This window comes from Astatotilapia calliptera, chromosome 8, assembly GCF_900246225.1.
Source record: "Astatotilapia calliptera chromosome 8, fAstCal1.2, whole genome shotgun sequence".
Classification (NCBI taxonomy): Eukaryota; Metazoa; Chordata; class Actinopteri; order Cichliformes; family Cichlidae; genus Astatotilapia; species Astatotilapia calliptera.
In genome coordinates, this window is record NC_039309.1 from 23,902,584 (window position 1) to 23,927,826 (window position 25,243).

Genomic DNA, 25,243 nt, shown 5'->3' on the forward strand with positions numbered 1-25,243 from the left:
TCTTACATCTACATTTGTTTGATGACCTGAAACATTTATGTGACAAATATGCATAAAACTAAACAAACAAAGTAAAAAGGGGGAAAATCCTAAACTCGTGTGTTATGTCCTAATCACTGTCATTACTGAACAACAACTCTCCACATGTTTACACTATTACAAAAACAGCTGTTGGAGTTGGTAAAATTATATTTTAATGCGTGAATGTAAAACAACAATTACCAGGACTGCAGAACATCCAGCCCCCCCTCATTAGGACCCCCATTGCCAGCCAGCTGTTGCCTCCTCTTCCACTGAATGAGCTCCTCATCCAGGATCACAGTCTGCTGTTTCCTCAGCAGGCCCAAGGTCTTCTGGTGCTGTTCTGCCAGGTCCTGCCAAAGTACAGCCACACACTGAGAAACAAGTGCGTATGAAAAATATAACTCTGTAAATTACAGATTAACATGGCGCCAGTGTGTCTTTTATAGTTGTGTGCTAAAAGCTTGACCCTTCATTATTCCCCCGTTTTGCTTATTAGGAAGCAGACTTTGAAAGAATTGTTTAAAGACCTTTCAAATGTGTTCTTTAGACTGTTTTTTCACTTATCTGGATCATTCACTCCTAACATGAGAGAGTGTTGTCTCTACATATAACAGACAAACAGTGTTAAGTTCTTTCTTTAGGTGCTTTGCTACTGGCAGCCAAAGGTGGTCCTACCAAATCTCAAGCATCGTAAAACTGTAAGCTCAGTTTTGCCTTATCAATTGTATTAGGCTGATATTTATTGATGTAGAGTCACACAGGCCTAATGGAGTTATTTTGTAATTTTGGCTTAAAGTTTAAAAGATAATTGTTCCTTTCAGGAACACTGGAGTTTTCCTTCTAGCCCACAATGATTGAGGAGTATCATTGCGCTGAGCGCACGTGGTCAGATCTAAGCAGACATCTGACAGCAGTTCACTGAATGGGCCGTGGGAGTCGTCTTCAAACCAGAGACAGCATTTTTTCATTGTTGTTATTTTTTAACTGTAGAGATTATCACAGCACTTACACAACCTGTATAGAAAATGTTGCATCTGGTCAAGTTTCAACTGCATTTTATCTGCATGTGTTTCTTGTGCTTTGCTACAGGCTGCTGAAGCAGAAGCTGTTTTAGGTAGTAAAAGTCACTGCAGGCTGCCATGTAGCTGCTGCTGCAGCTCTTTCAGACGCGCCCCAGCTCGTCTCCTTGCACCACTAGATATATCAACGATATCATGGTATGACATTTTATATCAGGGGTATTTTCATACTGGCATTACCGTGGATGTGACACAGCACGACCCTAGCTTACACAACTAAATGCACTGAGCTGCTGCCAAATGATTGCCTAATTAGATACCAAGAGCAACAAGAAATGGAGGGAGGGAGGGGGAGGGAGATCTTCTGATACCCATTCTGAAGTGTATGTGTGATGTGTCTCCATACAAGCCTGTATTTCTGTAGTGTGCTGGCCTCTCTGGCGAGCCAGGCCTCCACAGTGGCTCGCTTGCTCTGCAGGGTTGTTTCCCGCTGGGTGCGCTCAGTTGGAGCCAGTGAAGACAAGCTGCTCAGCTGGGCTGACAAAGCAAGACGTAGGAGATGTTAAACACGATCACAATTAATCAACACATGCAGCTTTGTACAAATGTGTGTGACGCAGCATCTGTTTCCATAAACCTGCTGCTACTTAGTCACCGAGAGCTGATTAAGATTTAAGTCAATTTATAGCCACAGATCATAGAACAAATGTTAGGACACTTTATCAAATTTAAATAAAAACAGAATGCAATGTTTTGGAAATCTAAATCCACATTTTATTACAAATAGAACAAAGAATATAAATCAAATGTTTCAACTGAGCAAATCTATGAAAAAATTAGCTCATTTTGAATTTGAAAAAACCAAAAACCACGCTGGACTTCAGAGAGGACTGTTGTCCCTTTCTTCTCTGAAGAGGCTTTTCGCTGCTTTGCCATATTTTTCATTTCATGGTGTATCAGATGTTTCGGGTCAGTCAAAGGTCTGGACTGCAGGCAGTTCAACACCTGCACTCTTCTATGAAGCTGTGCTGCTGGAACAGCTGCAGTATGTGGTTCAGTATTGTCCCTCCCACCTTTATTTCAAAGGCCTCGGTAGAGCAGCTCATCTACTAATCAAAGCTTGGTGGTTCAACTCCAGGCTGCTTCAGTCTGTATATCTAATATCCTATAATATCCTTAGGCAAGATACTTCAATGTACCCATCATTGAATGTGTGCACATGTTAGCACTTCAGCATAGAACAAAAGGACATGTATGAATGTGTGATGCCTTGCAGTTCTCCAGAGGCCTGGTAATGAACTCATCATTTGATTCAGGTGTGTTGACCCAGGGTGAGATCTAAACCTACAGGATACTGGCCCTCGCGGCCTGGAGTTGCTCACTCCTGCTTTAAACCCTAACCTGTCACCGGCGATGGGTTGGGGTTTAAAGGGGTATAAACATGCTATATAAGAAACAGTCAATAGAGTCAGAGACAACAACACACAGACAACTTCTGCAAGTGTTCCTGAGTTCATGACAGTTTTATGACAGAATCATGTCTGTTTTTAATTCAGTGCTGTCTGAAGATCCACCACCCGTCTGATTGGCAGACAACCTGTTCTAGCACCTGAGCCGAATCATGAGTCTTTTGACAATATTATTACTAGAGATGGCACGATACCACTTTTTAATGTCCGATACCGATATCATAAATTTGGATATCTGCCGATACCGATATGAATCCGATATATTTTGTGATCAATAAAACTATTTTTTATAAATATATTGCTGCATTTTGTATAAGTTCATACTCACGTTTTTAAAAAAAACAAGAGTCTGATAATTTCACCTCCTCACTACGTACGACTCTGGATACTGTAGCTCCTGTGAAAACTAAGGTCTCTAATCAGAAGTACCTGACTCTGTGGTATAATTCTCAAACACGTACCCTAAAGCAGATGACTCGTAAGCTGGAGAGGAAATGGCGTGTCACAAATTTAGAGGATCATCATTTAGCCTGGAGAAATAGTTTGCTGCTTTATAAGAAAGCCCTCCGCAAAGCCAGAACATCTTACTATTCATCACTGATTGAAGAAAATAAGAACAACCCCAGGTTTCTCTTCAGCTCTGTAGCCAGGCTGACAAAGAGTCAGAGCTCTTTTGAGCCAACAATCCCTTTAACGTCAACTAGTAATGACTTCATGAACTTCTTCACAAATAAAATTTTTATCATTAGAGAAAAAATTACCAGTAATCATCCCACAGATGTAATATTATCTACAGCTACTCTTAGTACCATTGATGTTAAGTTAGACTCTTTTTCTCTAATTGATCTTTCTGAGTTAACTTCAATAATTACTTCCTCCAAACCATCAACGTGTCTTTTAGACCCCATTCCTACAAAACTGCTCAAAGAAGTCCTGCCATTAATTAATGCTTTGATCTTAAATATGATCAACCTATCTCTAATAATCAGCTATGTACCACAGGCCTTCAAGCTAGCTGTAGTTAAACCTTTACTCAAAAAGCATCTCTAGACCCAGCAGTCTTAGCTAATTATAGGCCAATCTCCAACCTTCCTTTATATCAAACATCCTTGAAAGAGTAGTTGTCAAACAGCTAACAGATCATCTGCAGAGGTTTATTTGAAGAGTTTCAGTCAGGTTTCAGAGCTCAGCACAGCACAGAAACCGCTTTAGTGAAGGTTACAAATGATCTTCTTATGGCCTCTGACAGTGGACTCATCTCTGTGCTTGTCCTGCTAGACCTCAGTGCAGCGTTCGATACTGTCGACCATAATATCCTATTAGAGCGATTAGAACATGCTGTAGGTATTACAGGTACTGCGCTGCAGTGGTTTGTGTCATATCTATCTAATAGACTCCAATTCGTGCATGTAAATGGAGAGTCCTCTTCACACACTGAGGTTAATTATGGAGTTCCACAGGGTTCAGTGCTAGGACCAATTCTGTTTACATTATACATGCTTCCCTTAGGCAGCATCATTAGAAGACATAGCATACATTTACACTGCTATGCTGATGACACCCAGCTCTATCTGTCCATGAAGCCAGATAACACACACCAATGAGTTAAACTGCAGGAATGTCTTAAAGACATAAAGACCTGGATGGCCGCTAACTTTCTGCTTCTTAATTCAGATCAAACTGAGGTTATTGTACTCGGCCCTGAAAAGCTTAGAAATATGGTATCTAACCAGATTCTTACTCTGGATGGCATTACCTTGGCCTCCAGCAACGCTGTGAGGAACCTTGGAGTCATTTTTGACCAGGACATGTCCTTCAATGCACATATTAAACAAATATGTAAGACTGCTTTCTTCCATTTGTGCAACATCTCTAAAGTTAGAAATATCCTGTCTCAGAGTGACGCTGAAAAACTAGTTCATGCATTTATTACTTCAGGCTGGACGACTCATTATTCATTATTATCAGGAAGTCCTAAAAACTCCCTGAAAAGCCTTCAGCTAATCCAAAATGCTGCAGCAAGAGTCCTGACAGGGACTAGAAAGAGAGCAGATTTCTCCTGTTTTGGCTTCCCTTCATTGGCTTCCTGTTGTGTCCAGAATTCAAAATCCTGCTCCTCACATACAAGGTCTTAAATAATCAGGCCCCATCTTATCTTAATGACCTTGTAGTACCATATCACCCTATTAGAGCACTTCGCTCTCGCTCTGCAGGCCTACTTGTTGTTCCTAGAGTATTTAAAAGTAGAATGGGAGGCAGAGCCTTCAGTTTTCAGGCCCCTCTTCTGTGGAACCAGCTTCCAGTTTGGATTCAGGAGACAGACACTATCTCTACTTTCAAGATTAGGCTTCAAACTTTCCTTTTTGCTAAAGCATATAGTTAGGGCTGGACCAGGTGACCCTGAATCCGCCCTTAGTTATGCTGCAATAGACGTAGGCTGCCGGGGGATTCCCATGATGCACTGAGTTTTTCCTTTCCAGTCACCTTTCTCACTCACTATGTATTAACAGACCTCTCTGCATTGAATCATATCTGTTATTAACCTCTGTCTCTCTTCCACAGCATGTCTTTTGTCCTGTCTTCCTTCTCTCATTCCAACCAGTCACAGCAGATGGCCCCGCCCCTCCCTGAGCCTGGTTCTGCTGGAGGTTTCTTCCTGTTAAAAGGGAGTTTTTCCTTCCCACTGTCACCAAAGTGCTTGCTCATAGGGGGTCATATGATTGTTGGGTTTTTCTCTGTATCTATGAAGCGCCTTGAGGCGACTTTTGTTGTGATTTGGCGCTATATAAATACGGACGATCTGATATCCTCGTGTTGGCGTTGTTCCCACATCATCATAATAAATGTTGTTCCAAGTTCAACATTGCAAGTGACCAATCACCTTCTTGTGACGTCATACTTCTGCGACTTCGAAATACCCACCTTAAAACAAATTTTCTTCACTTGTGCCCGCCTCTGTCTGTCAATCCAGCGCTCCGCTTCACTTGCGAGAAACCGCCGCCTGTTCGCCGAATTTGTAGTTCTTTTAGGATACTTTTTAAACGGTAAGCATTATACATATGTTCCTCACTTGGCTTGCTGTTTGTTTGCTAGTGAGCCCAACTTCAGTAACCCTACAAACGTCACTGCTGTTTAGTTTCCTGTCTTCATTTATGTTGGAAGTGATAGCAGAGCTGTACGTTTGAATTTTTCAGAAATCTCTCAGTCAGAACCAGAGATGGGCTAGTGAGTTAAAAACTGTCTAAATTATTTCACCTTAATAAAATGATCAGCATTGCTGCTTTACCAGGTGTAACAAGTAAGTTTAACATCCAGGCATCCATGAAAACAGGATTTATTACATTTAACAGAGTTAGAAGTTAGCAGGAAGTTAGCTCGATTCCACCTAAACATGATGTAGCATGTTCTGACCAGTGTTGGTCAAATTACTTGAAAAAAGTAATCAGTAACTAATTACTGATTACTTCCCCAAAAAAGTAATCCCGTTACTTTACTGATTACTTATTTTCATAAGTAATTAATTACTTAGTTACTTAGTTACTTTTTAAAAACACGATTTACAACCTGAAGAGGTGATAAAGCGATAGATCTTTCAGCCCAATTCTACTTTTTCTACATACCGTAATTGTCGGGCTATAAGCCGCTCCTTTTTGCACAAGCTTTGAACCCTGCGGCTTTTAGTCAGGTGCGGCTTTTCTATGGATTTTCCATGATTTTTGTGATATCGTAAGACGATTTGTTTTGTTTGTTCCGCTGTTGTACGGCACTACGTTGCCTGGCGGAAGGATCGGGGTTCAAGAGTGGTATGTTAGTCACATGTCCGTCCGCCAGGCAACGTAGTGCCGTACGAAGTAGCGCGAAAAACAAACTTCAAAGTAGCACTACGCATTCAGCGGGAGGCGTGGATGACGAGCGGCGATAAACTTGTGAAAAGCAAGTTATGCCCAACTCCACCGGTGGATTCTGACAGTGTGGAAAAGTGCGAAAACATCCACGATCACCAACGGATTTTGAAGGGCTGGACTGCTGCATGATGGAGAGGACACTGCCACGGCCCTTCTGAGGGTGTTCGACTCTGACACTGACAACGAGGATTTCTTTGGTTTTGAAAGTGACAACGAAGGAGAGAAGCGGAGAGTGGATGACGAAGCCATCCTGAGCCTGTTCGTTTCCGACATTGGAGGAGAGGACTTTGGTGGTTTTAGAGTGCAGGAAGAAGAGAAAGATGGTGGTGAATGACTGACTTTTCTTCTTGTTAAAGCCGTGTCACTGCACCTGAGCCTAAAAGGTAGTCCGAATCTATTTTTCTGGTGTGCTGTAGGTTACTGTTATGTACTACATGTGCAAATATGTACCCATAACTTGTTTTTCAAAATATTAATAAAAGGGGTGTGTCTCCAAACAGCCATCTCTTTCCTGACAATTCCCTTTGTGCATATTCTCTTACATATGATGAGTCAACATTGAAACACCTGCGGCTTTTAGTCAGGTGCGGCTAATGTATGTACAAAACAGGATTTCCCCCTGATTTTAGCTTGTCCGGCTAATATTCAGGTGCGCTTTGTAGTCCGGGAAATACGGTAATCCATCATACAAAATGTAATCAAATGGAAAAGTCTCTTTTTAAAACTTGTTTTATTAGTTTTAACCTTTTAACTTTATGCATCAAGCAAAAATTTAATTATATGCAACATTCTCTGACTGGAAGAAATTTGTTTAACATTTAAACCTATTTTCTGCACATTCCAGCACATAATTTTTTTTGTGTGTGTTTACACTCAGTCTTTCAAATAGATGCAAGTAAAACACAGCAGAAAATAAATAAAGTCACAGTCTCAGCGGTCCTGTTGCTCTATTTTCACCTGTAAAGCAGGAGTGGGGCAGGCGGAGGTTTACCCTGGTGCAGGTGTGCCGCGGTCAGTGGAAGAATCCGCAAGTTTCTCTGTGAGTTTCCCATCACGTCGTAGCTACTCGGTGCTTGTTGGAAGTTTAGGGGTTTTTTCGCTGTAAAAAGAAGTTTTCTTCCCACGCACAGCGGACACTAATGTTTTTGTCACTTTTTATGGAATCAAACTCAAAGTAAGGTCAGTACTTCCACGCTTTAAACGCTGCACGCTCATACTCTCTCCTGCACTCGATATATGATCCATTGTTGATCTGCACACAGCTGTTGTCACTAACAGCGCACTCGCTTACATCACTGTCATGAGACATTCTCGCAAAGAAATCACGGTTTTAGTAACGCAGTAACGCAGCGTTCCTACGGGAAAGTAACGGTAATCTAATTACCGTTTTTGCAATAGTAATCCCTTACTTTACCCGTTACTCGGAAAAAGTAATCGGATTACTGCCCATCTCTGGTTCTGACTGAGAGATTTCTGAAAAATTCAAACGTACAGCTCTGCTATCACTTCCAACATAAATGAAGACAGGAAACTAAACAGCAGTGACGTTTGTAGGGTTACTGAAGTTGGGCTAGCTGGTATATAATGATGTGCTACGTGATCGCTAGCGACACAGCTATGTTAGCATAAACAGTGAAGCTGGAGGACGAACACTAACACTTTTCCACTCGATAAAAGTTAACGTGAAGGTTCCTCATGGTTAGAGACAAATGCAATCGCATGGCAGGATGCTGTAAACGAACCAAACTTCAGTCAGGAGAACAACTGAGATAATCCATCCACAGTACGAAGTTAGTGATTCATATACTGCAACAACATGGGAATAGAGCAGCTGTGATAGAATACAGCGTTAATGAATCAGTGGTACAGAAATGGAGGAAGCACGAAGAATGAGTTGGGGAAAGTTTGACTTATCTGACTGTTTTGTTTTGCTTTATGCGCCTTATGGTCCAAAAAAATACGGTACCTCTGACAAGAAAGGCTAATTTCTGCTATTCAACACCGAAGAAATTTCAACTTTCACAAAATAATGCCAAATTGCAACACTTAGCTCTGTCTCTAATAAAAACAATGTAACTTTGTGAAAAAGAGAAAGGTTTCTATTGAGATTTCAGTTTTTTTACAACTACAAAAACAAAAAAACTGGACAGTCAATGAGCTACCAGAACATTTTCTGTAATTTTACACGTTTATTTCGTACAGTCCAAAGAGTCGTGCTGACAGATTTCCTTCTTTGTCACAGCAGATTTACCTTCATCATGTAGAAAAACAGTTAAATATGTGACTTCTTTACAATGACAGAAAACAGAGTCATGAGTCCGGCCCGCTTCAGATCAAATCGAGCTGTATGTGGCTCTCAGTGTAAATCCTGACAGCCCTGCTGTAGATGATGAGATATGAAAGTCTTTACAATTTTACACTGAGGACAATTTTTGACGGGTTTTTTGGCGTGGAGCTTCAAAGATCTGATTCTGATTCTCTCAACTTTTAAGAATTTCAGCTTAGCAAAAATTTAATATGAGGTCAGCAGTACACTGTAGGTGTCCTGTTTTAGGATCATATATTCAATTTTAGAACTAGAATAACAAAATTTATCACTGATGTGAAAGACAGACTTTGGGCCCTCCTGTTATTCACGGAGGTCAGAGCGATGGTCCAGTGAAGGTCATAGCTGCTCCGGAGCAGGTTAGGTTCAAGTCCAAAGAGTCTAATTAAAACTAGAAAGTGCATTTTCTGAAGAAACTGCAGTGTGAATGCTTGAATCTGAATGTATGCACTGAAATGAATTAATTGCTGAATTTAAGTTAAAAATTTTGAATGAGATGAAAAATACAGAAATTTTCACCTGAAAACCAAAGTGCTGAACTGCTAAAAGCTGAAGGTTACACAGAAGAAGGAGTTGGAAAAAAACTGAAAATGTTTTAAATGTAAATTAGAAAACCCTAAGAAATGAGAAAAGAACATTTAGAGTCAGAAAACATCTGAATGAATATTAAAAGGTCATATTCTTTGAATCACTGAATGACTCAAATGTGATCCCTCCACTTTGATCCACACAGTTTAAAAAGTTTAAATGCCTGAGCTTTGAAAGATACGGTGTTGGAAAGAGAACAATAATGGCGACAATTTGAGGGTAAAATGATGGCTGTAACACTGTGGACACAGCAGCAGTTGAAAGAGAAGTGCTTAAGATGAATCTTGGCACAGTGGCAGGCAGAGCTCGTTAAGCAGGCAGGTGTGAGCCTGGTTGCTATAGTGACCGCACCCAATGGCTCCATACACACGTACACAGACATGCACCTCACTTTTGCTGCTTAAAATGAACAGAAAAGTCAGGCCGAAACAAATCGCTCCCAAATGAAAAGTAAAAGTCGTATTGACAAAATTCTTTCACCGTGAGCGACAGCAATGTCTAGTCTACCTAATTCTCAGTTTTCATGCCTGTGTAGCTTATTATATGGACGTGGTGACAGTGGAAAGACACCATGCTCTTCTGATTTTCAAACGAACCTTCTGAGCCATTTTAACATTAGAGTCTATGGAAGAGTTGGAGGGAGGAGGCTGTGCATTGGTGACATTTATGAAAGAACCATAACACCTAGGACAATAGTAAACACATTGGATGAAAGAGGACAGCCATGGCTACGTTTTGAGGGTAAAATCATACCTGTAGAGCAAACGCTGCGGACACAGCAGCAGTTTTAAAAAAGATTTTAAGATTATTTTTTTTGCTCCTCTCACTCTAGCAGTTGAGCTGCCTCACTCTAGCCCCAACATTCCGTCCCATACACACCCATTATAAACTCTGAAACGGGTGAAAAAACATCATGAAACTTAAACTGGAACTGAAGAAAAAGTATAATAGATATTGAAAAGATAAATACAAGTTGAATAGTTGAATGTCTTGTCTTCGTTTTAAAGTTTGAATGGTGGCTCTATGTGAACGTATGTTGAAGTAGTAAGAGTTTAAAAATGAGTAAGTTGAATGAGAATTTGAAGGGTCTCCCCATTGAAATACATGGGAAATTTTTGTTGAATAAAGTTGAATAAAATTAAAAATATAAATGTTAAAAATGAGAAAAATACAAGCAACAGTGTCCAAAAGAATAGGAATCTAACGGTGTTTGAATGGTTTTTCTAAGTTGAATGGTTTTGAAGGAGTAGGCTTTCAAAAAACGTACGGAATAGATAATAATAATAAAATGGAATAATAAAGATTAGAAGAACAATACTGTGAATGCTTTTCAAGCATTCACACTAATGAACTGATATTTTGTTTTAATTACACATTTTCTCCATTTAAACATCTGATATGCTGTTTATGTTTGATTGAGCAATGTGGTTGCAGTTTTCTTTAGTCTTCAGTAAATTAACTTTTTGTGCATATAGTCTAAAGAGAGAGAGACAGGGATAGGGAGAAAGAGCTCCGAGTGTGATGCAAACAGTTACAGGTTGTTGTGTTCTGGTGGGAAAACCAGCACAACTTAAAGAATAGATTCAAATCTAAAATGGTTCCAGTTGTACTGGTGGGCTTATTTGCTTCTACATTCTTACCACTTGTGTTTCTCTCTCTCCTCCTTACCTTGAATGCGCATGTTCTCCTGGTACTGGATGATGAAGTACTCCTGGCTCTGCTGCAGCTTTCTCAGTTCATTCTCAGTTTCCTGTGTGGCTAGTCGGAGCTCCTCAAAGGCCTGGTTGATCTGCTGGTGGCGCTGTGATAGCGTGTCCATGGCCTGGCTCCCACTTCCACTGCTGGCCTAGACACCAAACAGATGATGAAGGCTTAAAACAAAATCAGGACAAAATCTGCTCCCAAAACTCTTATTTACACCTTCTGTGTACGACAATAACTAAAGGCAACTGAATATGAACACCTGCAAGGAAGACACATTGAGTGGGGTGAGTAGGATGTGGGATGGCGTGCTTTCTGGTGAAACTGTATGTACCAACTACAAACCTTTCCCCAGAAATTTGCTATTTATTTATTTTGCATGAAATATAATGCAGTCAGTATGATGCTATTGTTTATTGCTCTACATATTAGCTTAATGTTACTCCTGCAGAATAAGTGCACATACAGATGTTTCTGCACTCTGTCCTCCGCTGTATTTTTGTTTGGGGACGTATGCTTCAAACTGAAAACACCTTTTTAATCGGATCAATCGACCCCTGGACTGTCAAGTTTTCATATCACAGTCAAACTGTCTGCACATGTATCATTCTGCTCTGTCTTTTGCCGTGATTTCCATCTTGAACATACTGATGACCAAAACAAAGCGAGAAGCGCTTTCACATATTATTAGTTGGCAACTGAACTGTGCATTAACCTGGTAACTTCAAACATGCTGGTTTAAAGACTGAGGTTAGGCACTCCACACTGTGAGCTTCTCCCGTCCTCCTGCTCTCTCTGGGCTCCACCGTGGTTATCAACCTGCCCCTATATCTAGAACAAATGGGGATACGTATCCTCTTACTACTCAGGAGGACTTGTTTCTTCTTGTGCTCCGAGTTGTTGGTATATGCAGCCTAGCAAGCTGCAACAGGCCAGATAGACAAAAGCTGTAGCTGTTATGTATGGTTCCTAACCTACCCACAACCCTGATTCCTGCAGTATTAACGCAGCAATTTCTTCGACTTACATTTGTAGCTTCTTGAACGAGCCTCTGCTCTGACTGCAGGATGTGTTTAATGCAGCGGACCAGTTCCAGAGGACAACGGTCGTAGGTGCTCTACAAAACAGACACACACTTAATCACATCAGGATGCAACGTTCTTTATGTGTAGTTTAATATAAGCAAAGGCATGAATCAAGTAATACAGGCTTGATTTTTGACATTATCGTTTAAATATTTTATATGCATGAAAGATCCAAAATCTTTTAACTACACATTAAAAACCCACCAAAAACAAAAAACTCCAGACACAGAGTTAAGCATACAAACTCAACAAACTAATGCCAGTTCAACCTCTTCAACCCTCCATGGTCGTGGCAGATAGCTGCCCTTCCCTGGGCCTGGCTCTGCTGGAGGACAGGTCAGAGTGCTTTCTCAGACTGTGTGACTGATTAGTTTTCTCCTGTTGGGTCTTTACCTAACAGCATAAAGCCTCTTTATGTGGTCATTGATGTAATTTAATGTTATATGCATAAACCCAAACTGAGTTTATTACAATAGTTATTATACACATCTTTCATTCTGAGAACACATGCAAGGCTTCTTTGAATTAACTGGTTTGACAAAACCTGACGCTCGAGTCAGAGATAACAGGATAACAGGTGTCACAACTTTTTCTGCTTCAGCTTGTATATGAGCTCACATGACGAGCAAATGCAGCACACACACACACACACACACACACACACACACACACACACACACACACACACACACATATAGTGCTATCAAAGTCTTCATAATCTACAGTGATGATATCAAAAGATTCAAAGACTCTGGAGAAATCTCTGTGTGCAAGGGTCAAGGTAGAAACTCAATATTGAATTGAATTTCAGAAGTAGTCGTAGAAGTAGTAGCAGACACTCTGCTGTCTTGTCTGGGCCAAAGTTCATTTAAAATGGACTGAGGCAAAGTGGGAAACTGTTCTGAGGTCAGCCAAAATGAAATTTGACGTTCTTACTGACAAACGCGGCTGCAGCGTCGTCCGGACTAAACAGGAAAGACACCAGCTAGCTTGTTATTTGTGCTCAGTTCAAAAGCCTGCATCTCTTAAATGGAGGTAAAGTTATTCTCTATTAATCAGTGATGAAAAGTATGTACGGGTATATACAGATACTACCATCCAGACAATGTGGGGTCAAGGGTATAACTGACCATTTTGACTATTTCACCTTTAAAAACTGTTTACATTAAGATGCAGCCTCTGTGGTTTTTGCACAACTATTTGCAGATCAATCAGGAATCACTCCTGTCAAGACAGAAGTACATCACATGTCTGACAAACACGAGGGCGCATCACTCCTGTGTCTACCTGAAGGAAGTGTTTACACTGCAGTCTGCTTTTGTCGTATTATTGCGTTGACACACAAAAATGACTACACAACATTCCAAACGTGCCAAATGTCTTAAATTTCTAAAATCTCAAAACTTGCTGCTGATATTGCCACTCTTACTTTTGCCATCGCTCCCACAACTTCTCCCTTTTTCTCAGTAACCAAATGCTTCGTGACGTGGTGCATTTTTCCACCAATAGGAAAGGGACAGCGTCCACAGTATAAAGCATTAACACTAGCGAGCCATGGTACTGATTATGTTGAGGACGTTTGTATATGTTCAGATAACTCCATCATCAGCTGTTTTTAGGTCATTCTTTCTAATACTTCCTGAAAATGAAGTGCAAGCTCAGGAATAACAGTTTTGACAGACCGTAGAACATCGAGCAGTCATCAGAGACACGGACAACTGAGCATGATGAGACTTGTACACAGAGATAAAACCACAGCTGTACTGAAAATTGTGAGGAGGTGAAGAAGAAGAAGGTCTTTACTTTTATTCAGGTCATGCTTTTGATTATTTTAAAGGCTGTTCCTGGAACTTCCTGACCACAATTCATATATAGTCTCCAAGAAGGCTTTGGAACCTAAAACTAAAGCAGCTGTTGTTCTTACCAATTTCATAAAGATGCTGTATTGCAGTAAGAAATATACACATTGTAACTTAAGATGTAAGAAGCCAGAAAACAGTCAGTGTGCACTTAAACACAATCATCTATTAAACATCAGAACATCCATCCATCTTCATCCACTTTATCCGAGACCGGGTCGCGGGGGCAGCAGCCTAAGCAAAGAGGCCCAGACCTCCCTCTCCCCAGCCACCTCCTCCAGCTTATCCGGGGGAACACCAAGGCGTTCCCAGGCCAGCCGAGAGATATTATCTCTCCAGCGTGTCCTGGGTCTGCCCCGGGGCCTCCTCCCGGTGGGACATGCCTGGAACACCTCACCCAGGAGGCGCCCAGGGGGCATCCTTGTCAGATGCCCGAACCACCTCAGCTGGCTCCTTTCGATGTGGAGCAGCAGCTGCTCTACTCTGAGCCCCTCCCGGATGGCCGAACTTCTCACCCCATCTCTAAGGGAGAGGCCAGCCACCCTTCGGAGGAAGCTCATTTCTGCCGCTTGTATCCGCGATCTCGTTCTTTCGGTCACTACCCACAGCTCGTGGCCATAGGTGAGGGTAGGGACGTAGATCGACCGGTAAATTGAGAGCTTCGCTTTTACACTCAGCTCCCTCTTCACCACGACGGACCGGTGCAGCTTCCGCATTACTGCAGCTGCAGCCCCAATCCGTCTGTCGATCTCCGGCTCCCTTCTCCCATCACTCGTGAACAAGACCCCGAGATACTTGAACTCCTCCACTTGGGGCAGGAACTCATCCCCGACCAAGAGTGGGCACTCCACCCTTTTCCGGCTGAGAACCATGGCCTCAGATTTGGAGGTGCTGATCCTCATTCCCGCTGCTTCACACTCGGCTGCGAACCGTTCCAGTGCGAGCTGGAGGCCCTCACCCGATAGAGCCAACAGAACCACATCATCCGCAAAAATCAGAGATGAGATTCTGAGGCCACCAAAGCGAAAGCCCTCCGCCACTTGGCTGCGCCTAGAAATCCTGTCCATAAAAATTATGAACAGAACCGGAGACAAAGGGCAGCCCTGGCGGAGCCCATCACCCACTGGGAACGAGTCCGACTTATTGCAGGCAATGCGAACCAAGCTCTTGCAACGGTTGTATAGGTATCTAATGGCCCGTAGCAATGGGCCAGACACCCAATACTCCCGCAACACCTCCCACAGGACACCCCAAGGGACACGGTCGAATGCCTTCTCCAAGTCCACAAAACACATGTAGACTGGTTGGGCAAACTCCCATGCACCCTCAAGTATCCTCGAGAGGATAAAGAGCTGGTCCAGTGTTCCGCGACCAGGACGAAAACCGCATTGTTCCTCCTGTATCCGAGGTTCGACTAGCGGACAAACTCTCCTTTCCAGCACCCTGGCATAGACTTTTCCAGGGAGGCTGAGGAGTGTGATCCCCCTGTAGTTGGAACACACCCTCCGGTCCCCCTTCTTAAAGATGGGGACCACCACCCCGGTCTGCCAGTCCACAGGTACTGCCCCTGATCTCCACGCAACATTGCAGAGGCGTGTCAACCAGGACAGCCCTACAACTCGGGGCAGACCTCATCAACAGCAGGGGCTCTGCCACCAAGGAGTTGTTTAACTGCCTCAGTGACCTCGCCCCCGGAAATTGGCGGGTCATTCCCCTCATCCCCAGACTCTGCTTCCTCCTCGGAAGACGTGTCAGTGGGATTAAGGAGGTCCTCGAAGTATTCCTTCCACCGCCTGACAATTTTCTCAGTCGACGTCAGCAGCGCTCCGCCAGCACTATACACAGTGCAGGTAGAGCACCGCTTTCCCCTCCTGAGACGCCTGGCGGTTTGCCAGAATCTCTTCGAGGCAGTCCGAAAGTCTTTTTCCATGGCCTCTCCGAACTCCTCCCACACCCGAGTTTTTGCTTCAGCCACTGCCCCAGCCGCATTCCGCTTGGCCTGTCGATACCTGTCGGCTGCCTCCGGAGTCCCACAGGCTAACCAAGCCCGATAGGACTCCTTCTTCAGCCTGGTGGCTCCCTTCACCTCTGATGTCCACCATTTGGTTCGGGGATTACCACCACGGCAGGCACCAACCACCTTGCGGCCGCAGCTCAATGCAGCAGCTTCGGCAATGGAGACGCTGAACATGGTCCATTCGGACTCAATGTCCCCAGTCTCCCTCGGAATGCTGTTGAAGCTCTGCCGGAGGTGTGCATTGAAGATCTCGCGGACTTGGGCCTCTGCTAGACGTTCCCAGCACACCCTCACTACGCGTTTAGGTGCACCAGGTCTGTCCAGCGTCCTCCCCCGCCACCTGATCCAACTCACCACCAGGTGGTGATCAGTTGACAGCTCAGCCCCTCTCTTTACCCGAGTGTCCAGAACATATGGTCGCAGGACTGGTGATACGATTACAAAATCGATCATCGACCTACGGCCTAGAGCATCCTGGTGCCACGTGCACTTATGGACACTCTTATGTTCGAACCGGGTGTTCGTTATGGCCAAACTGTGATTAGCACAGAAGTCCAATAACAAAGCACCGCTTGGGTTCACGCCCCTCCAGGTCTCGCTGTTGTTACCCACGTGAGCATTGAAGTCTCCCAGCAGGACAACAGAGTCTCCAGGTGGAGCACCTTCCAGCACCCCCCCCAGGGACTCTAAGAAGGCTGGGTACTCCGAACTGCCACTCGGCGCATAAGCGCAGATGACAGTCAGGACCCGTTCCCCGTCCCTAAGGCGCAGAGAACAAACCCTCTCGTCCACCGGGAAAAACCCCAACGTACCGGCAGCAAGCCGAGGGGATATTAGAATACCCACCCCAGCCCGCTGCCTCTCACCAGGTGCAACTCCAGACTGAGACAGAGTCCAGCCCCTCTCCAGGAGACTGGTTCTAGAGCCCAAGCCATGCGTAGAGGTGAGCCCGACTATATCTAGCCGGTACCTCTCAACCTCACGCACTAACTCAGGCTCCTTCCCCACCAGAGAGGTGACATTCCATGTCCCTATTGCCAGTCTTGGCAGCCGGGGGTCAGTCCGCCAGGGCCTCCGCTCCTGGCCGCCACCCGGCACACATCAGAACATTAGATTAACATTAATGAAAAAAGACAAACCGACAGGAAAGAAGCTAAATGTTCTGCAACCCAAACACACATGTAGACAAGAAAATCTGAGGGCTTCTCCTCAGCCGTATTAGAAAAGACTGAAGTTTAATAAACACGACCCAGGGTCTAGATCTGAGCTGTGGAGATGTGTTTGTATAAAAACTAAACAACATCAGCACAAGTTTACACAAAATATATGAGGGAAATGTAGGGACAAAGGTTCCAGTAGTAACACACCATCATTTTTCTTGTAGCCAACACGTACCTTTAGCTGGCTAGCATAGTGACCTAGCTTGATCTTGAGCAGAAAGCCGTCCTCTCCTCCCTGGACCTGGGCTTTCTTTTGGAGCTCGGCCACCAGATTATCCAACAGACGCTTGGCTTTGGTTTCCTCTGCTGGGTTATCCAACTCCACTGAGTCCCTGTGAACGGTACCATTGTTTTTAAACTGTTAATAGAATGCACAGCCTTCACCAACACCACTCACTGATCCAGGTCTGGTTTGTTATATAAACACACACAGAAACACACTGATTACAGTTAGTTTTTATTTATTTATTTACTGAGTATCGTGTGTGTGACCCTATTTTATGTACATGACGTTGGTTAATATTGCCGTTTTAAATGTGCCATCTAAATAAAGTTGGGCAGGACTGGAAAGAGACTGGTGTAATTCTGCATACCAGAGTTGGCTTTCAATCCACTGGGCCAGGTAGTGCCGCACCTCAATGGGGAAGTGCTGGCCGTACAAGGCCTGCATCTGGTGCAAGGCATCACCCTGCAGCTGCTGGGCCTGGATCCACATTGCCATGGTTATCCTGTGAATCCAGGAACACAGGAGGAAAAAAGGCCAGGTCAGCAGATTAGACAGAGTGAAAAGAACAGCAATTAGCAACTAGAAAAAGTTGCATTTCCTGCGAAAATGCAGTGTGAATGCCGTGTAGTGGAATCTGCTGAAAACAGCTGAAAAGCAGAATTATCTGCTGAAAAGAGGTGTAGAAGCAGAAATGCTTGCTGAAGATGGCTGTATGTGAAAGGGTACAATGAAGAGTGTCAAGAAAGCAGATTACATGCAAGCAGGGAAGATGTGCAGCATCTGTCACATGTAGGACTCGAACCCTTGCTACCAGATCTCACGGCAGCTGCGCATCCGACTGCGCCAAACCAGTTCTGGTCTCAACCAAAGACATGATGAGAGAAAAAAAATGTGCACTGTGCATAAGAAGCTAAATTATGCTGAAAAGAGGTGAAAATGCTGAATGTTCAGCAAAAAGATAAGGAGATAAGGAACCTGAAAATCGTGTTGAAAAGAGCAGAAGAGACTAAATATTGTGCTAAAAAGAGGTGAAAAAAAGCTAAAAATTGTTCTGAAAAGAGGTGAACCAGCAGAATTTTTTTGCTGAAAAGAGGTAAAGAACCTGAAGTTTGTGCTGAGAACAGTTGAAGAAGCTGGAACTTTTGAAAATTTTGCTAAAAAGAGGTGAAAAAGCTGAAAAATGTGTGGAAAAGAGTTTAAACAGTTGAAGTGTTAACTGATAATGTGGTCCCATTCAGCAAAATGGGCCAAAAAAATGGCATAAAAAGCTTAATATCTCAAAAAGTATAAAAGTTATGAGCACCAAAAGATATAGCAGGCATTAGCAGAAGGAGCAGAACAGTTTAAAGTTTGAATGGTGAATATCGGCTGAAAACTGAGGGAGGAGTTAACCAGCAAAGGTTGGAACAACTAGAATATGGTAGAAGAACAAAGAACTAGAAAAAGTTGCATTTCCTGCGAAAACTGCTGTGTGAATGCCGTGTAGTGTAATCTGAAAACAGCAGAAGAAGGAGAACCTGTTGAAAAAACACTGTGTAGAAGCTGAACTCTTTGCTGAAAATGGCTCTATTTGAAAGGGTACACTAAGCAGTGTTAAGAAAGCAGATTACATGCAAGCAGGGAAGATGTGCGGCAACTGTCACATGTAGGATTCGAACCATTGCCACCAAATCTCACGGCGGCTGCTCAACCCATTGAGCCAAACCAGTTCTAGTCTCAAACAAAGATATGATGAGAGAAAAAATGTGCACTGTGCGGAAGAAGCTAAATGGTGCTCAGAAGAGGTGAAGAAGCAGAATGTTCAGCAAAAAAAGAGATGAAGAACCTGAAAATTATACTGAAAAGAGAAGAAGAGGCTGAGATTTCTGCTGAAAAGAGGTGAAGTTGTTGAACTTTATGCTGAATAGAGGTGAAGAAGCTGAAAACTGCTGAAAAGAGAAGAAGTGACTGAAATTTGTGCTGAAAAAGAGTTGAACATTTAAACTTTCGGCTGTAAAGAGCTCAAGGAAATCAAACTTCTGAAAAGAGCTGAAGAAACTGAAAAGAGGTAAAGAATCTGACGTTTGTGCTGATATTAGCTGAATAATCTGGAATTTGTGCTGAAAAGAGGTGAAAACACTGAAAATTATGCTGAAAAGTGGTGAAGAAGCTGACATTCTCGTTGAAAAGATCTGAAAAGGTTGAACTATTAACTGAAAAAAATGTTGCCATAAGCGGGATTTGAACCCCGGCCTCCCACTCTGAGAACAGCTGCTCATCTCACTGAGCTAAAACATGGCTCAGCCCGGGAAGCAAAACTGGTGATCACGGCATTCACACAATAATGACAGAAGAGGACCGGGCGAGCAACACTAGGCAAACAATATCAGCTGATGCCATATGACAGATACGTTACTGATTTTCACACAATGAAATGCAAAAAATATATCCTACAAATAATATGAGTTAAGTCCATAAGTTGGACAATAATACATTCCATGTTATTTTGCCTCTGTACACTGTAGCAGTGGACTTTAAATCAAACAATTATGACGTGACTCAAGTGCAGACTGAAAGACTGCACTTGAGTCACTCAAGGGGGTTTGACAAAAGTATTTTTATAAGAGTTCCAACTTCCAGAGGATAAAAAGTAAAACACTTTGACAAACAAGCACGCTAATACTGAAGATGAGGTTCATTACTTGGGTGAACAAGCAGTCAGTGACTACCCTAAGCCCCATGGACATCAAGTGCTTAGTCTCTGAGATGCTCTGTCAGGCCTGCAGCCACTTCCAGTCTGTGCTTGTCTGTAGGTCTCTCTGCCCTCACTTTGGACCACAGTAACTGAAAAGTATGCGCTACTGGGTTGAGATCAGGTGGCTGACTTGGCCATGGGAGAATATCACATTTCTTAGACACCCTTACGTTGCTGTTGTGGTATGCTTTGCTATGCTTATCCATTTGCATTATACAAGTAATCTAGTAGCATCCACCCTTCCTGTTCTTGAGTGTAACCAGTGGTTTGCACCTTGTTGTAAATGTTCTGTATTCACATTCATGCCAGTGTCTAGACCTGGGTGATAAAACCAAATAATTATTCAGAAAACATGGTCAATATATATAGTCAATAGAGCCCATCCCATCCCTATTTTGACAGACAACATGAAAGCCCAACGACAATAGTGCTGCACAAATCATTCATGTGTTTGAAGTAGAATTGGAGCCCTGTGAGAGTGCAGGAGGAGCAACCGGCAGCTAATGTTCCTAATGTTTGGGCTGCTACACAGTGGTATGTTAGGACTGAAGTTTGTTTCCCCAAAGCCAGGTAACGCCGTTATAAGACAAGAATCGCAAACATCGGCTTTATGCAGCTCATTAAAGTAACTGACCTGCGTAGCTCTGTGATCATTAACATTTCTCTCACTGGGCTTTTCCCCACACACATGGAGGCTAGAGACGCTGCTGAACAGCTGTTTTCACTACAACATTGGATCCATATGAGAGTCTCACTGCCCACGTCATTAACCACACTTTATGTTCTCTCTGTTCCCCTTGGAGAATAACTGGAGTTAGAGCAGGGCGATATGGCCAAAAATATTTATCACGATATATATTTGAAAATTTGCGATAACGATATAACTGACGATATAATTGATGCGAGACAAAATACAACTCCACAACATTACTAGCGCAAAAAGACAACCTTCCATTTATTTTCACTTAAACAAGAAGCTGGTTTTTATGTACATTAAAGCTTTATAAAAATGTAACAGTGCAAATGCAAATTCCTTGCTGAAAGTTTAACCAAAAGGCATTTCCAGTAGAAATGGGCTGACATATCCTGAGCATAACCATGTATAATATCCACTGAAGTTAAAAAGAGGTGCTTTGCAACATTAAACTGCAGTGTGCAGTACGCATTTTTCGGACCATAAGGTGCACGGAATTATAAGGCACATTAAGCGAAACAAAGCAGTCAGATAAATCAAACTTTATTAAACTCATTCTTCTTGCTTCCTCCACTTCTGTACCATTGATTCATTAATGTTGAATTCTGCTCTATTCCCATGTTGTTGCAGTATATTAATGACTAACCTCGTATTGTGGATGGATTATCTCAGTTCTCCTGACTGAAGTTTGGTCCGTTTACAGCATCCTGCCATGCGATTGCATTTGTCTCTAACTATTAGGAACTTTAACGTTAATTTTTATAAGTGGAAAAGTGTTAGTGTTCGTCCTCCAGCTTCACTGTTTATGTTATGCTAACATAGCTGTGTCGCTAGCGATCAGGTAGCACATCATTATATACCAGCTAGCCCAACTTCAGTAACCCTACAAACGTCACTGCTGTTTAGTTTCCTGTCTTCATTTATGTTGGAAGTGATAGCAGAGCTGTACGTTTGATTTTTTTCAGAAATCTCTCAGTCAGAACATGCTATATCATGCTTAGGCAACTAGCGAAACTAGCGAGCTAACTTCCGCTAGCTTCCTGCTAACTTCTAACTCCGTTAAATGTAATAACTTTTGTTTTCATGGATGCCTGGAAGTTAAACTTCATAGTTACACCTGGTAAAGCAGCAATGCTGATCGTTTTATTAAAGATGAAAGAATTTAGACAGTTTTTAACTCTCAGTGATGCTGCAGTGTTGTTTGACCTGAAGTCAAATATACGGAGTTTAGGACCCAGATTACTCCCAGATTTAAGAGCATCTTAGTCCGACAAATACGACAATAACGACAGCCGCTTGCATGTTCTGCAAAAAAATGTGCTTTGTTGTGTATCTGACGGACAAACACCAAACCAGTTCCACATCACGGAAGTTGCACCATTTTTACAAACCAATTCTGGTTCATCAGTTTCACTCAACAATCGGCCATGTGCGTATGAAAACAAAGGCACTGCGCATGCGCGTTTTACTCATATTCTATCGCGATATTTCATTTTCCTATCGTTGCCTAACATTATACCGGTATTACCGTGAACGGTATAATATGGCCCAGCCCTAACTGGAGTGTCTGTTTTGTTTATGTTTAAAGAGTTATTGATCTTCTACTGAGGAGACAAAATATGTTCTTTTTCCTCCTTTATCTATTTGTGGAATTGTTCCCCGGCAACTTCAAACTAGCTGTTTTTACACCAAAAACAATACACTATCAGATTTTTTGTTTAATAGCTACTTTATTTTATTGGAACAGACCAAAATACTCCGTTTTCCGGTTCATTGGTGTTCTTCTGAAACACATGAAACTTTTGCCTTATCACAATAAATAATTTTGTTTATTATACATACACCGCTGTTATTTATTTAAAATACAGTAGTAATACATTACAGTTGATTTATGTATGTTCATGTTCAACCTCTGACAGAAAATAAATAATGTTTAAACCAAAATTAATCTTAGATCTTCCCATCTCAGGAGTAAAAAGGGACCTTTAAGTGTGACGGAAATGATGATTTTTTTTTTTTTAATGTATTAAAAAAAAAAAAATACATGATGATTTTCCACACAGGCCTTCCAGGCCATTCGCTGAGGTGCCAAATGCATTTATTTTTTTTAAGAATTTACCAGATCGCTGATTTGGCCACTCTTAAAGTTTTATCTGCCTTTCTCATAGGTTTATCTGTTCTTCATTCTCCCTAATGATGGGCTCCTTCACTTGCACTGACAAATGTTTGGACTTCAAATTAAAAGTACCAATGTAAAGATACGAAAAGCAAGTTCAAAAGTGCATTCAACTCCAGATATGGGTTACCTTATATAGCGACCAAATGAAGGTGTTGTGTCAAAAAGTGATCTACTGCCAAAAAATGATTCCCGGTAAGTGACTGCCCATATTTAAACTGCTAAAAATATTTTGTTGGCCTACAACATATGAAATATGTGTCAAATGTATCCCTCATGAATGATATGAAGTAGGCACAATCAGTTTTTGGCAGACTGGCTTTTATACATCCTTTATTTACTCAGTTAAAAAAATAAAAGTCTCATTGACATTAAAAATGACTTTTTCCAAGGTAGGTCTGTCAGAAATTGCAACAAATATAACAATACTTCTCTAAAGATATTTTAGATGGCCAAATGTATAATATGGGTGAAATAATACACAAAAACACTTAAAGAACAGGTAATTTTTCAATTTTATATATAACTACTTTGTAAATCCTGTTTACTTAAGTCTACTTACCAACATAAGTAAAGACATCACACATGGAAAAAAAAACGTTGGCAATCAGTTTTTGGCACAACAAAGGAACAGGCCTTATCTGACCATGAAACTGCTAATCAGACAGTTTTTATGAGCTATGCAGATGAGCTGTTAACAACTCTGGGGCATGCATTCCCGAAAAATAAGTAAAAACTACGATTCCAATTTTCCTCAAAGAAAATGACAACATTAAAAAAGAAAAACATCTTTGATGTAAACAATATGAGCTCACACCCCCAAATCAGTCTGACTGGAACTTTCTAAGAAACATATGACTAATTTATCACTGAGGCATTGCCTTGTATTACCAACCAATGTGACGTGGACGACAAGATAATGAACCAAAGCGTGTGTTTAAAAAATAAAAACAAGAGTCAAACTGAGCGGAGAACAGCGGTGGTATCGACAGAGCCATATGTTTACATCCTTGGCACTTGACTAGCGAGCGGAACAGGGAAGTTTAACAGATAGCTTAGCTTGCTAACTTAAGTGTACATTCAAAGCGGCTCGCTGAAGCCTGAAACCGTAAATATAGCGCGAGTGTTGCTGAACAGATGCGACTATAGTGAATGAAAAGGTGTTGAGTTTACGTTGGCTTCGTTATTTCGGTGTGGCCAACGCTCTATTACTTTAGCAGGCTAGAAAAGGTAAGCTACTAGCTAGCAAAGTAGGGAAGCTTGCAGCTCCACCAAAACTTCGCTCTCATGCGCTACAAGTAGTTAACTGCTCCGACTATAACTCACCTTTTACAAGACTGCAGCACTCCTTACCGCAGCACCATTTAAAACAGCGGACAACACACACTGAAAACTTTTCAACCGTACGCAGGTTGGCTGACATACATGTCACATCGCCAAATTACGTTACTTGATCACCTTCTGCTTTCTGGTAAAGCAGCAGTTGTTGACCCGTATAATAAACGAATACGCATTTAAAACAACTTCCGGTGTCGTCTTTCAAAATAAGAAAGTCCATAGTAATAAGTCTAATAAAAATTTCAGATTTCATTGTATTTCCTGCTGTAGTTTATCATTAATTAAACAATTTGTTTTAAGCCTAAATACAGCTACAACATTCATCATTTCCGGTTGTATTTACGCTAACTTCAAACATATTTGCCAACTCCTGCCATTTCCAAGAACAGTCCCACCTGCATCCCGCACGCGGTTAGGTACAAACACGGCTGCGCGAGCCTTAAAAATGGTTTTAAGGATTAAATCTGTAAACGGAAAAGAGGAAGGCGGCACTTTGGGGCAGTGGTGTGAATGTGCGTTAATATTCACCTTTATTTATTTCACCTACAATTTAAGGTGAGCTAATTGTACATAAATACCTCTTATAAGAAAGCTGCAGTTAGTCTATTAGTTCCATTACCGAGACTGGGACATGATATACAGAACATAAACAATCCTTGTTAGCCAGTAAGCTGAGGCACCTGGTTACGTGTATAAATGTTCAAAAGAAATGTTTTCCACCGCTGCTCGGGCTTTTGTGTGGCCATGTAGAGTCTGAAATTATTACCTTTCATGCTGTTATTTGATTAATGGCAGATTATGTAAATACCTAATTGTGATGTTTATTTTTACTCCGTGACCTTTAGTACTGAACGTCCTCTTC

General features: G+C 42.1%; 1 protein-coding gene across 1 annotated transcript in view; it reads right to left on the bottom strand.

Moving 5' to 3' along the window:
- The window catches only part of LOC113027743 (signal transducer and activator of transcription 5B-like), a 50,582-nt gene extending 26,040 nt beyond the window's left edge, over window positions 1-24,542 (bottom strand). Inside the window, exons 1-7 of the mRNA XM_026177501.1 lie at window positions 24,370-24,542; window positions 17,807-17,941; window positions 17,389-17,545; window positions 12,060-12,149; window positions 11,000-11,177; window positions 1,450-1,580; window positions 223-374 (exon numbers count right to left, since the gene is read on the bottom strand). Coding sequence (XP_026033286.1) covers window positions 223-374; window positions 1,450-1,580; window positions 11,000-11,177; window positions 12,060-12,149; window positions 17,389-17,545; window positions 17,807-17,934 — 836 coding nt within the window. The 5' untranslated portion in view covers window positions 17,935-17,941; window positions 24,370-24,542. The remainder of the gene's footprint in view (window positions 1-222; window positions 375-1,449; window positions 1,581-10,999; window positions 11,178-12,059; window positions 12,150-17,388; window positions 17,546-17,806; window positions 17,942-24,369) is intronic.
- Between the last annotated feature and the right edge of the window lie 701 nt (window positions 24,543-25,243).